Source organism: Juglans regia, chromosome 15 (assembly GCF_001411555.2).
Source record: "Juglans regia cultivar Chandler chromosome 15, Walnut 2.0, whole genome shotgun sequence".
Lineage (NCBI taxonomy): Eukaryota > Viridiplantae > Streptophyta > Magnoliopsida > Fagales > Juglandaceae > Juglans > Juglans regia.
This window is the reverse complement of record NC_049915.1, coordinates 3,095,669-3,107,580: the sequence shown is the minus strand read 5'-3', so window position 1 is coordinate 3,107,580 and position 11,912 is coordinate 3,095,669. Positions and strand designations below refer to the sequence as shown.

Here is an 11,912-nt window from a genome sequence, read left to right as displayed (position 1 = left end):
TGGTCTTCTTTGAGTATTATAAAGAGAGGAATGAGGTGGAGGATTGGTAATGGGAAAACTACTAAAATTTGGGGCCATAAATGGCTTCCAAAACGTGTGACTGGTTGTGTGCAGACTCAAGTGAACACTTTAAATGCTGAGGCCTATGTGTGTGATCTGTTTGATGACTCTGGTAAAGGCTGGAGGAGGGATCTGATAAGGCAGGTTTTTGATGAAGATGAAGCTGAGTTGATTATTTCTTTGCCTATTAGTCCTATGGGTGCAGAGGATAGACTTATTTGGGACCTCACAAGAGATGGCAAGTATTCAGTTAGGAGTGCTTATCATATGCTGCAGGTGGTAAGGAGGCAAGAGAAGGGGGAAACTTCAGAAAGCGATAGGGATTCTCCTATGTGGAAGCAGATTTGGAAGCTTGGGGTCCCAGGGACAGTGAAACACTTCCTTTGAAAATTTGCTAACAACATTCTGCCAACTAAAATGAATCTTTTACTGAGAAGGGTGGTTAAGGATGCCAAGTGTCCTCTTTGTTTAAATGAAGATGAATCTATAATGCATGCTATCTGGGAATGCCCTGCTGCTATTGATGTTTGGGCAGAGAAGGGTAACCCAGTTCATAAGTGGAGGGTGGGGATAGGGGATTTTTTTCAACTTTGGGAGGAAATGAACAGCAAGCTTTCAACTGAACATCTAGAGTTAATGGTTATGATTATGAGGAATATTTGGTATAGAAGAAATAAATATGTTTTTGAGAAAAAATTCTTGGATCCTGCTAGTGTTTTGCAGGTGTCTTTGTCAGGATGGGAGGATTTTAAGTTGGCAACAGGGAGGGAGGAAGGTGCAATAAATCAGAGTGTAAAGAGGGGGGTCGCTGGAGGTAAGGAATGGAAAAAGCCAGTTGGCTCCTTTCTAAAAGCTAATTTTGATGCTGCAATTAATATCTCTTCAAAGAAGCTGGGCGTTGGGGTGGTTATCAGAGATGACAGAGGGGAGCTTGTTGCTGCTTGTTCTGCTATTAGAGTGTTCAGTAGTGTTGCTTATGTTGCTGAATGCTATGCTCTTTGGGAAGCTATGGTCCTCTGTGAAGAGTTGGGACTAGGTGCTGTCATTTTTGAAGGGGATGCCAAGGGTGTAATTGAGGCTGTGAGCAAAGAGGAGAAAAATGATTCATGTTGGGGTCATCTGGTGGAGGGATTGCAGCAGAAGTTGAGAATGTTTGACAGATGGGAAACTGGCTTTGTGCATCGAGAGGGTAATGAGGTTGCTCACCAATTGGCAAAACTGGCTATACATGGGGAGTGTGATATGTACTGGGTAGAAGAGGGTCCTGAATTGATTACTAATCAATTACTCATAGATAAATTGTACATGGATACTGATACAAGATGTTAATGAATACAAGGAGGTATTTTTCAAAAAAAAAAAAATGTCAGTGTGTAAATTTTCTTTTGTAAGACTTTTGCGTATAAATATATTTCCCTTTACACATTTATTATATTTATCTACTATAAATATTATGATAATTGGCTATCTAATTGTGAATATTAACTTTTATTTTTTTTTCTGGTAACTTTTTTTATTTTTCTGTTAAATCCGTTATGTCATGTTTTACCAAAAGACCCTTAAAACTCTTGATCATTTGACGTGTAACTCTCTTACAGAATTTAATGAATGATCTTGTTTTACTAAAATGTCTTTAAGATTCTTGACCATTTGACATGTAACTCTTTTGTAGAATTTAATGAAGAATCATGTTTTACCAAAAGGCCCTTAATAGTCCCGCGGCGCATATGAATTGACGTTTATTTTTTATGTCTTTTTTGTTCTGACAATATACTCATTTTTCTTTCTTTTTGTTTCAATTTTTTTTAAATAAAAAATTAATAATATTTTATTATTATAGAGAGAGTAAATAGATAATTCAATATGGATGTAGACCTATGCTTATACTTTGCTGAAATTTAGATTTTTCTTTAATCTTGATTTTTTATCTTTCTTTAACGTTGTATTTTTTTTTTCAAACAAATAAGCTATTATTTTTTTTATTTTTTATTTATTTAAATCATTATATCAGGTGTACTCTGAAACTAACGCACCTGGGCGTTTTCTTATATATATATATATATATATATATGAGGAATGATTAGTAGCCACAGAATTGTCTCACCATTATCTAATTCATTGAAGTAATTTAGATAAATCATTTTTTAAAGCATTTACACGTTTTAACTTTTAAGAACTTTCCCACGAGCAACATTAAAATGGTCTTTCGGATAATATCATGATCCCATGTGTTTATTATTTGATGTGTATCTATATCAGTACGATTTTGATTAAAATATAAGATTCAAATTTTAAAAATTATTTTTCAAATTAAATTATATCTTATAAATATTAATTTACTGGCTGATGCGCTTTATACACTATATAGGATAGAGTTATTCATTCAACAGTCCGCACACTTGTTGAGAGAAAAAAAAATTAAAAAGATAAGAAAATAAAAGCATGTGTGTAGTGTAGGGTTGCTAAATAGAATTTTTCTATATATATATATAAGATAATGCTATATACAATCATGTGTAGTCTCTGCATATTCATTTTGAAAAAAGTGAGAATCTCCATTAAAAAATATAATTTTTTCATGTAAATCTTAAATTTATCTATCTTTTTAAAAATAAGTATGTAGAAAATTATACACTTTAAGAGTACTGTAAATATAATTTCTTATGTAAACACACGTACACATGATATATAACTGTAACGTACATTTGAAGTGTACGTTTGAGATCAAAAAGTACACAATACATATACATCCAAAAATAATAGGCTATTTGATCTAATCTGATTCGTATATAGTAGTTCTGATCACTTACGATGATCGTGTTTATCATCTTGATCTTGATGTATATATCGTATTTATGACAGATTAGAATGATTGTTTATAATAAAAATAGACTTATTTTAATAAAAATTAATTATTTTTATAAGAAATAATTTTAATTTTTTTTTTTATAACGTGCATGGCCGGGCAGTATTTTGAAGTACTACTACATCAGTACTTTCCAATCCAAATGGACATCAACACGCAGCATCTACTTTTTTCTTGTTTTTACTAATTTAATTAACACGTACAATATCACAATTAATTATTAATTATGGAAACTTTATCTACCAAAAAAAAAATCTCGTCTGCAAAAGAGGCCGTGATCGAAGAAATTAGAAGTTGTTTGGATTCTTAATTTTCGGCCGTACGTAATTTGATCAGGACTGATCTACTTGTCTAATATTATTTACCACGTGATCTAGCTATGCTACTTGAGTCGTACGTGGTTTCAATCTATTTCTTATACTTCGATCTCATCTCTTGACATTTTTTTTATAATATGTTAGATTTATTTTACGATAAAAATAAGTTAACAATCTAATATATCAATTCACGTTAATTTGAAAATTTAAAAATTTTCTAATTTTATCCAGAAAATTTTTCTTAATTTTTATATATATATATTTTTTAAGAAGAAGACGGTATTCTAAATTTTATTAGAAGCCCTCACTTATCCTTTATATTTGATTTTCTAATCATCATTAATCAAGTCGATTGATATGATCACACATTTAAACAACGATATAGGTTGAGATTAAAATTTATTATAATATATGGCATTAACAAATTATAATTTAGATATAATTTAAGATCAGAAAAAGTAGCGCTTGATTTACTATTTTCTATGAAGTCTCGACTTTGTTCCCGCCACCTAATCTGTGCCGTCTAGAATTGGTATGATGAATACGGGGAGAGAATTTTGCAGTGTTGATATATATTCCTAGCTAGTTCTGATCTCTTATCCTTTTCTAATTTCTCTCAAGGCTAGCTAGTTTTGACTGGCCGGGAACCATTAAACAGTCCTATATTGAGAGTGAGTGTACGTGTATATATATACATGTATGGTAAGGGCTGAAAGTTACACATATAGAAGAAACAAAGAACTGCAGAGATTTGTTGAAACTCTGGCTACTGATACGTACTGATCAGAAAGAATAGATCAGAGTTGAAGTCATGATGTCCATGAAGATATCGTGGCTATTTCACAGCTTGTTGGTGTTCAGCTTGTCTCTGGCTCTAATTGGCTTCGTTCATGGCGGCAACGTAACGTATGATGGCAGATCTTTGATCATCAATGGCGAACACAGGCTTCTCTTCTCCGGCTCAATTCACTATACGCGTAGCACTCCAGATGTACTTGCTCTTTCCACTTTTTCTTTTTCCTTCGTAAAAATTAATGTACTTTTTAGAGTTTGGAGGAACGAGAATGGAGAAAATTAATGAAAACAACCATGCAGTTCTTGTTTTGGTTAGGTAGGACATTGAGCATGACGAACGAATAAATGAAGGAAAACATTATTCACAGAATGGATAACCCAAATTACACGCAATGTATACAGAAGTAATATGCAGTAGTTGATGATCAGGCCGATAACCTGCGAAGTTTTGTTGTCGTTATTTCCATAACAGGAATTCAGTAGTTTATTTTCAAGATAGGGAGACAGAAAATAAACCAAATATATCAAACACGTCCAAGAAAAGCATATATATATATATATATATATATGAAAAATTTTATGCATCAACCATTATTCACTACTCCACATTCTATGAAAAACACCCTCGACCCACACCCTATAAAAAAAAATATAAATATAGAGTGTAAAAGTGAATAGTGGCTGATGCATAGAATTATTCTATCCATATGTGTGTATATATATATATATGGTTACGTATGAGGTTTTTTTTCCCACTCTTCGTATATGATTTGGATTTTAACTAAAACATGCTGCAGTAATTTGTTTGTCTCACTTGTATAAAGACAAAAGCTTGATCCAGCCAAGTCATCAAGCCCTTGCCTTTCTCATGATTTGAATGGTCATTTTTTGCTTGTTCCTTGATCATGCTTGGATGTATTATGAAAATATTATTTATCATCATCTCAATCATGGTCGTTTTATCGTTACTTGACGTGGACCAAATGATTAACGGTGTATGCCCTTATGTGAATTCTATTGCAGATGTGGCCACATTTGATAGCCAGAGCCAAAATGGGAGGGATAGATGTAATCCAAACCTATGTGTTTTGGAACCTTCATGAGCCACAGCAAGGACATGTAAGACCCTGACCTCTCTCTCTCTCTCTCTCTCTCTCTCTCGATATAACGTACACATTTGCTAATGCCTATGGCTATATATATGATGCTGGTTTTAATGTATGTAATTTGCAGTTTGATTTTAGGGGAGGACGTGATTTAGTTCTATTCATTAAGGAAATCCAAAAACAGGGTCTTTATGCATGCCTTCGAGTGGGACCCTTCATCGAGGGTGAATGGTCTTATGGGTACGTAAAGCAACGTTAAACTCTCCTACTACGTACTCTTCTATATATGTGCAATAGGCAAACTCAAAAAAACACGTACATTAATCTGTGTTTAGACTTTGCGTTTGTTTGTGTGTATGCTTATATATTCTTTCTAGACAGTGTGGAAGACACAGTTTTGACATAATGTTCTTGATTTCACTACAAGAAAATTACTTATTTGTTATCAGTTATTCTCTGCGAGAATGATTATTTTCTGTCAAAATATGTCTATTTTCATTGTAAATAGTCATTATCATTACAAATAATTTGTCACAAATGTTCGTTTTTCTTCTAATGTTTGCAAGAGATTCTACCATATCAGTAGTGTAAAAGGATGTGTCTTCTACACTGTCTTGCAAATATATAATAATTTTCTGAGTATGATTGATAATTGTGGTGTGCAGGGGTCTACCATTTTGGTTGCATGATGTGCCGGGCATTGTGTTCCGAACTGATAATGAACCATTCGAGGTATTTAGTTTTTATATGATCTCTAAACTCCCTCTATATCATAATTTAACCCATATATGACCTGAATGAAACATTACTAAAAAACTGTTCTCTCTTCCCTATTTTGTCAATGCATGGAAGTTTCACATGCAAAGGTTTGCAAAGAAGATAGTCGACATGATGAAATCAGAGAGACTGTATGCTTCCCAAGGAGGGCCGATTATACTATCACAGGTTAATTAAGTTCTTAATTATGAGAAGTAAAGAAAGAGTAAACATCTGAGATTTGTTTAAATAGCAGTACCATTTTCGTGATTTATAAAGTGTACGTACGTATGCATGCATGAATGCAGATCGAGAACGAGTACAAGCTGGTGGAAGCAGCTTTTCGTGAGAGAGGGCCAGCTTACGTTCGTTGGGCTGCAAAAATGGCTGTAGGGCTTGAAACGGGTGTGCCCTGGGTTATGTGTAAGCAAGATGATGCCCCTGATCCAGTGGTTAGTTTGCTTTCCTTCTGATTCTGCACTGTTTTTTTCAGATCTGGGTTCTTTCTTCTTGAACCATTATGAGCACTGCGTCTGATCTGATTCTGCGCTGTTTTTAAATTGTTTTTTCTTTTCTTGATTTTGTTATATCAAATGATCCTTAGCTATTTCATGATTTTTTTGATGAATTAATGTACAGATAAATACATGCAATGGGATGCGATGTGGAGAAACATTTGCAGGACCCAACTCACCCAATAAACCAGCATTATGGACGGAGAACTGGACGAGTTTGTATGTTCTCATTATAATATTGATCTATATGATCTGCAATCATTTTTTTTTAGCCCTCTTTTTAGGCAAAGTTGAGACTGAAAACAAATTGGAAAACAAAAATCTAGCTAATACCGAACTAATGCCTTGAATTTTCTTTGAAGCTTTCAAACATTTGGTGAAAAACCCTACCTGAGATCTGAGAAAGATATTGCATTCCATGCTGCATTGTTCATTGCAAAGAAAAGAGGAAGCTACATAAACTATTACATGGTATGATAGTCTCTCTCTCTCTCTCTCTGTTCAGCTTAACATTTTCCCCCCTAACGACATAGTTTCCTCACAGTATCATGGAGGTACCAATTTTGGAAGAACAGGCTCTGAATATGTAACCACAAGTTATTATGATAATGCTCCTCTGGATGAGTACGGTACGTTTTATTTGCAAGTACTCTTGTTTTACTCATAATTGCATATATATTTGAGTTTATAATTGACTTGTTTACCTAATGAGTTCAGGTCTACTTAATCAACCAAAGTGGGGTCATCTTAAGGAATTACATGCTGCAATAAAATTATGTTCGGAGCCTTTACTTTCAGGAACACAATCTACAGTTCCTTTGGGTCAGCAACAAGAAGTAAGAACATAAAATAGTAACTCCTGTGTATTCTTTCCTAGTATTTCTGTTCCAAAAACCATATATATAGAGAAATCTTGTCCGTTTTGATATTTTCCTCCTTTGTTTATCATTCTGCTGGACTGTACAGGCTTATGTCTTCAATATGAACTCTGGAGAATGTGCTGCCTTTCTGGTGAACAATGGCAAGAGACGTGTCAATGCTCTCTTTAATAATTTTACATATGATTTGCCTCCAAATTCAATCAGTATCCTACCAGATTGCAAGACCACAGTCTTCAACACTGCAAAGGTAAGACTCAAATGCACACAATTCATTTCTTGTATTAATAATTCCATATGCTTGATGTCTCTGTGTTCCAGTTCCACATAATAGAATCAGAAAACATAAGGCTTAAGCGATACACTTGACAATAAGTGCTTAATCACAATAAACAACAACAAACTATAAACTATTTTTAAGTTTCACATTTTTAACTTGCTCCTGCAACAGGTAAGCACACAATATAATAAAAGATCAGTGATCTCGAGCCAAACTTTCAAACAATGGAGCAAGTACAAAGAAGTCATCCCCAAATTCCAGGACACTTCATTAAGAGCAAATAAATTGTTAGAGCAAATGAGTACAACAAAAGCTGCGTCTGATTATCTTTGGTACACTTTCAGGTAAAGCTAATTTAAAGTCACTAGAGCTGACTTGAAGTGAAAGTTGGCTGAATACAACTAAGCCTTATCATACTAAAATGAATGTTATTGACGATATATATGCAGGTTTCAGAATGATAACTCAAATGCTCAATCTGTACTGAATGTTGGATCTCGCAGCCACGTTCTCCATGCATTTGTAAATGGAGAGTTTGCAGGTAAGTGTTATGTTTCCTTGATTTCTTTTCAAGTAATTGGTGGATCACAAATATGAACGTGTGAATTCTACATCTGCTAACAAATTCAGCATGCCTCTTCCACATGGAAATGTATGCATTTTGTGAGCTTCTCTTTTCAAGATTTGGGGAAGTGATGGCTTGCATTTTCTTACTCATCATATTTCCACACCTTTAAGTGTGCAAGGAAGACTGATTCATTCATAATTTTTCCTTCTTCCCTTTGAAGCCTTTTCATTCCATACTACAACAAGCCTTTTCTCTAAGCTTTCAACACAGTGCCTTGTTGTTTTGTATTTTTCAATGAAAACAAAACGCTTCAACATGTCTATTTTCATCCCGGCTATTGTCTACTAGAACCTGTTAACAAGTACTTTCTTTGATATATCACAATTTCACAAGCAAATTTAACTTTACTCTGTTATTCTTTAGGATCTGCACATGGTAGTCACAACAGCAAGAGCAGAGCTTTCTCCCTGGAGAATAACATAACGTTAAGAAAGGGGACAAACTACATCTCCTTACTCAGTGTCATGGTTGGCTTGCCGGTAATTTTCGATCTCATTTCCCTCATTCTCCCCACTAGTTTTTACTTTTTATGCATCGTGAATTAATGAAATGAGACCCAAACAATGACCTAATATGGCCTCTCCTAGCAATTCAGTAACATGGGCAAGTAAAATATTTCATTTTGATGAAAAGCAAGATTAGAACCTTCAGAAAGAAAATTTAGCTTATTTCAGGAAATTGTCAACAATAGCCAGGGGGACTGTCAGTGAAACAAGCAAGCAGTACCGATTCTTTTATGTAACAATATAAAACAGACATAATTACACACAAATGCTTTTTTCTTCATGAGTGTCAAAAATTTATTTCCATATGAAGGATTGGGGAGCATATCTGGAGCATAGAGTTGCAGGCTTGCGCAGAGTAAGAGTTCAAAGCAGAGACTTCACTAATTCCCCATGGGGATATCAGGTAATTCACTGATAGCTATAAAATGCTGCCTGCTTTCATTACATAGAACATTCAAAAGTAATATCTTGCAATGTGCTTTCTCATTTATAGTCCTGAGCCTTTTTGTTTCTAAGAAGTTATTTGCAAATACATGAAAAGTTTTCAAGATGTTTTCAACATGTCAATTTGAGATGAATTAAAGAAAATTCAACAATGCATTTAAGCCCATCCTTCTCATTATAGAAAATTCATTTTTTTATTGGCACCGGGTGTCTGAGAACAAAGTCCCGACTAATCCCACGGGTGCATAGGATAGAAAATTCAATTTTATTATTTGCAACTTCTCCTTGTTTTTCCATAAATTTCAGTATCATATCATATTAATATCAAACTTATATTTTGGGTGTCTAACCCACAATTCAAAAGTCATGATTTATCATCACTTATTAAGTATTTTGTTTTGGCATTACCTATAAAAAAAAAAGTATTTTGTTTTGGCATCAATTTGATGTATCATATTTTATGTGACCATTCTACTGCTCGGGTTAATTCTAATGTGTAGCTTTTCTGCAGGTTGGGTTGTTAGGAGAGAAACTAAAAATTTATACAAATCTTGGATCAAGTAAAATTCAATGGAGTGGTGTTGGAAGCTCTACTCAACAACGACTTGCATGGTATAAGGTAGGAATACCAAAGCCCATTTTTACCCTATAATAATTATAGGTTCACTTCATGCATGATGTGCAACAAGATGGAAGATTTTCTCTCCTTTTTTTAATCCTTTTTACTTGCACGTCTTTCTATCAGAATCAATAACATCTCTGATTTTATTAACCATTATATGTCTTAACCTAATATTTTCTCTTGTGGTTGAATACAAGACGGTATTTGATGCACCTGCTGGAAATGAACCTCTTGCATTGAACCTTGGTTCCATGGGAAAGGGAGAAGTTTGGATCAATGGCCAGAGCATCGGCCGATATTGGGTATCATACCACACCTCAGAAGGAAATCCTTCACAAACATGGTAACCTACGGTTTTTTTTTTTTTTTTAATATTATTGTGTAAATATTCTCACAATATCCTCTCCAGAGAACAACAGTTTCTATTGTGAAAACTGTTACCCTTCTGCTAAAGAAGTTTTCTATAAAGTAAAATTTCTTGATGTCGTAAAATGCTTTACTTATGGTAGGACTTCTATTTTAGGTACCATGTGCCTCGATCTTTTCTCAAGCCCAAAGACAACCTATTAGTTTTACTAGAAGAAGAAAATGGGAACCCCTTTGGGATTTCCCTGGACACAATTTCAAGAAAAAAAGTATGTGGCTTTGTGTCTGATTCCAACTTGCCCCCAGCTAATTCCTGGATGAGAGACAACTCAAGCGGAATAATCTATCAAGTGAAACCTCATAGAAGACCTGCACTTCGTCTCCAGTGTCCTCCAAATAGTACCATATCAAAGATCTTATTCGCAAGCTTTGGAACACCTTTAGGGGATTGTGAGAATCATGCTATTGGAAGCTGTCACTCATCTAATTCCAGAACCATTATAGAAAAGGTGAGCTTCTGCAACTTATTTCCAAGTAATATGCTTTTCATTTATGTTGAAGTTCATGAAATCAATGTGGAGTAATTTGACTTATAATTCTCTTTCTAATTTTAATGTAACTTCTCAGGCCTGTCTAAGGAAGAGTAAATGTTCCATCATTGTATCAAATCATACTTTTGGTGGTGATCCATGCCCTGGCAAGCCTAAAGCTCTATTGGTTGATGCACAATGCACGTGACCCTGGATAAGTTTGTACCATTTCCATGGGGGAAGAAAGATTAGTATTATCAACTCCTATTTTTTATCTGTAGATGTGTAAAGAAGGTAATAAATGCATATTATCGTTGAATTATGATTTTTTATCTATGAATGAAAGGAACAATTTTTAGTTTAGTAAATATATGCTTTTAGAACTTCAAAACGAATGTTCAATACAAGTACACAAGCAGTTCAAGAAATACAGCTCTCCAGAAAAGGAAAAAGATAGAAATCTTGAAGATTAGGTACAGATGGATCACTTTCAAAGGTGAAGGGTGTTGAAGAAAAATGCTCTAAGCTCCAACATTGACTTCCCACAATCCTTAAAACTCCAGTCATTTCTCTCTTCATATACTTCACATTAGGCAAGATGGAACCATCTTCTTGGCCAGAGTCATTCGGTCAAATTTGTTTGTTAAATAGGGGCTATTACTCCAGTATGAATTACAGAACATCGATATAGACAATCAAATACTGAGAGATTTTTTGGTTTGATAGGGTAATCAAATGCTAACAATTTTGACCAATAGACGTTAAAACTAGAGAGAGTCAACAGACACACAATGTACAATCAATAACAGTACAATTAGCCAGCTTAAGAACCGTTTTTTTTTTTTATCAGTAAAGAAGAGATTTTATCAATGAAAATAGGCAGAACTGATTTACCTGTAATCCTCAGAAACCATTGCCAACCGCTCCCAGTTCGGAAACTGGTGGAACTCAAAGCCTTCCACGCCCCACGGTCCCCATATAATACCGCAGAGACGAAATAAAGTCCACCACTTTGGTAATTCTCATCACCATATTGTTCGAGGAACACAGTAACTGTATCGAACACTCGAGCGGGACCGTCTTGCCTGAGCACCCGGGCACCGCCCAAATGGCGCCCCAGCTCGGGTCCGAGCCGAAAGACTTCCCAGATGTCACTGAGAGAAATACCCACATTGCGAACATCGAGCAGAGCCACTCTGGCGTTGTTGGTTTCGTGTTGTAGTATGTGACTCGTATACAGATA

General features: G+C 34.7%; 2 protein-coding genes across 2 annotated transcripts; both read left to right on the top strand.

Moving 5' to 3' along the window:
• The first annotated feature begins 477 nt into the window (after nt 1-477).
• LOC118344735 lies at nt 478-1,389 on the top strand. Its single transcript, XM_035686077.1, has one exon. The coding sequence runs from the start codon at nt 478-480 to the stop codon at nt 1,387-1,389; it is 912 nt and encodes a 303-aa protein (XP_035541970.1).
• A 2,668-nt stretch (nt 1,390-4,057) lies between these two features.
• LOC109008890 (beta-galactosidase 16-like) lies at nt 4,058-11,912 on the top strand. The gene is made up of 19 exons (XM_035686076.1): nt 4,058-4,234; nt 5,062-5,157; nt 5,272-5,384; nt 5,810-5,876; nt 5,997-6,089; nt 6,209-6,352; nt 6,540-6,634; nt 6,778-6,886; nt 6,960-7,044; nt 7,133-7,251; nt 7,382-7,543; nt 7,745-7,917; nt 8,023-8,114; nt 8,565-8,680; nt 9,018-9,110; nt 9,663-9,770; nt 9,971-10,116; nt 10,297-10,648; nt 10,767-11,912. The coding sequence occupies exons 1-19, from the start codon at nt 4,058-4,060 to the stop codon at nt 10,875-10,877; spliced, it is 2,451 nt and encodes an 816-aa protein (XP_035541969.1). The 3' UTR covers nt 10,878-11,912.

Excerpts from the sequence above, each read along its gene's own strand:
- LOC118344735 (XM_035686077.1), top strand. The coding sequence starts at position 478 with ATGAATCTTTTACTGAGAAGGGTGGTTAAGGATGCCAAGTGTCCTCTT.
- LOC109008890 (XM_035686076.1), top strand. The coding sequence starts at position 4,058 with ATGTCCATGAAGATATCGTGGCTATTTCACAGCTTGTTGGTGTTCAGC. Across the intron at positions 7,918-8,022 it reads TATCTTTGGTACACTTTCAG|GTTTCAGAATGATAACTCAA; the intron begins GTAAAGCTAATT and ends ATATATATGCAG. Across the intron at positions 8,681-9,017 it reads GTGTCATGGTTGGCTTGCCG|GATTGGGGAGCATATCTGGA; the intron begins GTAATTTTCGAT and ends TTCCATATGAAG.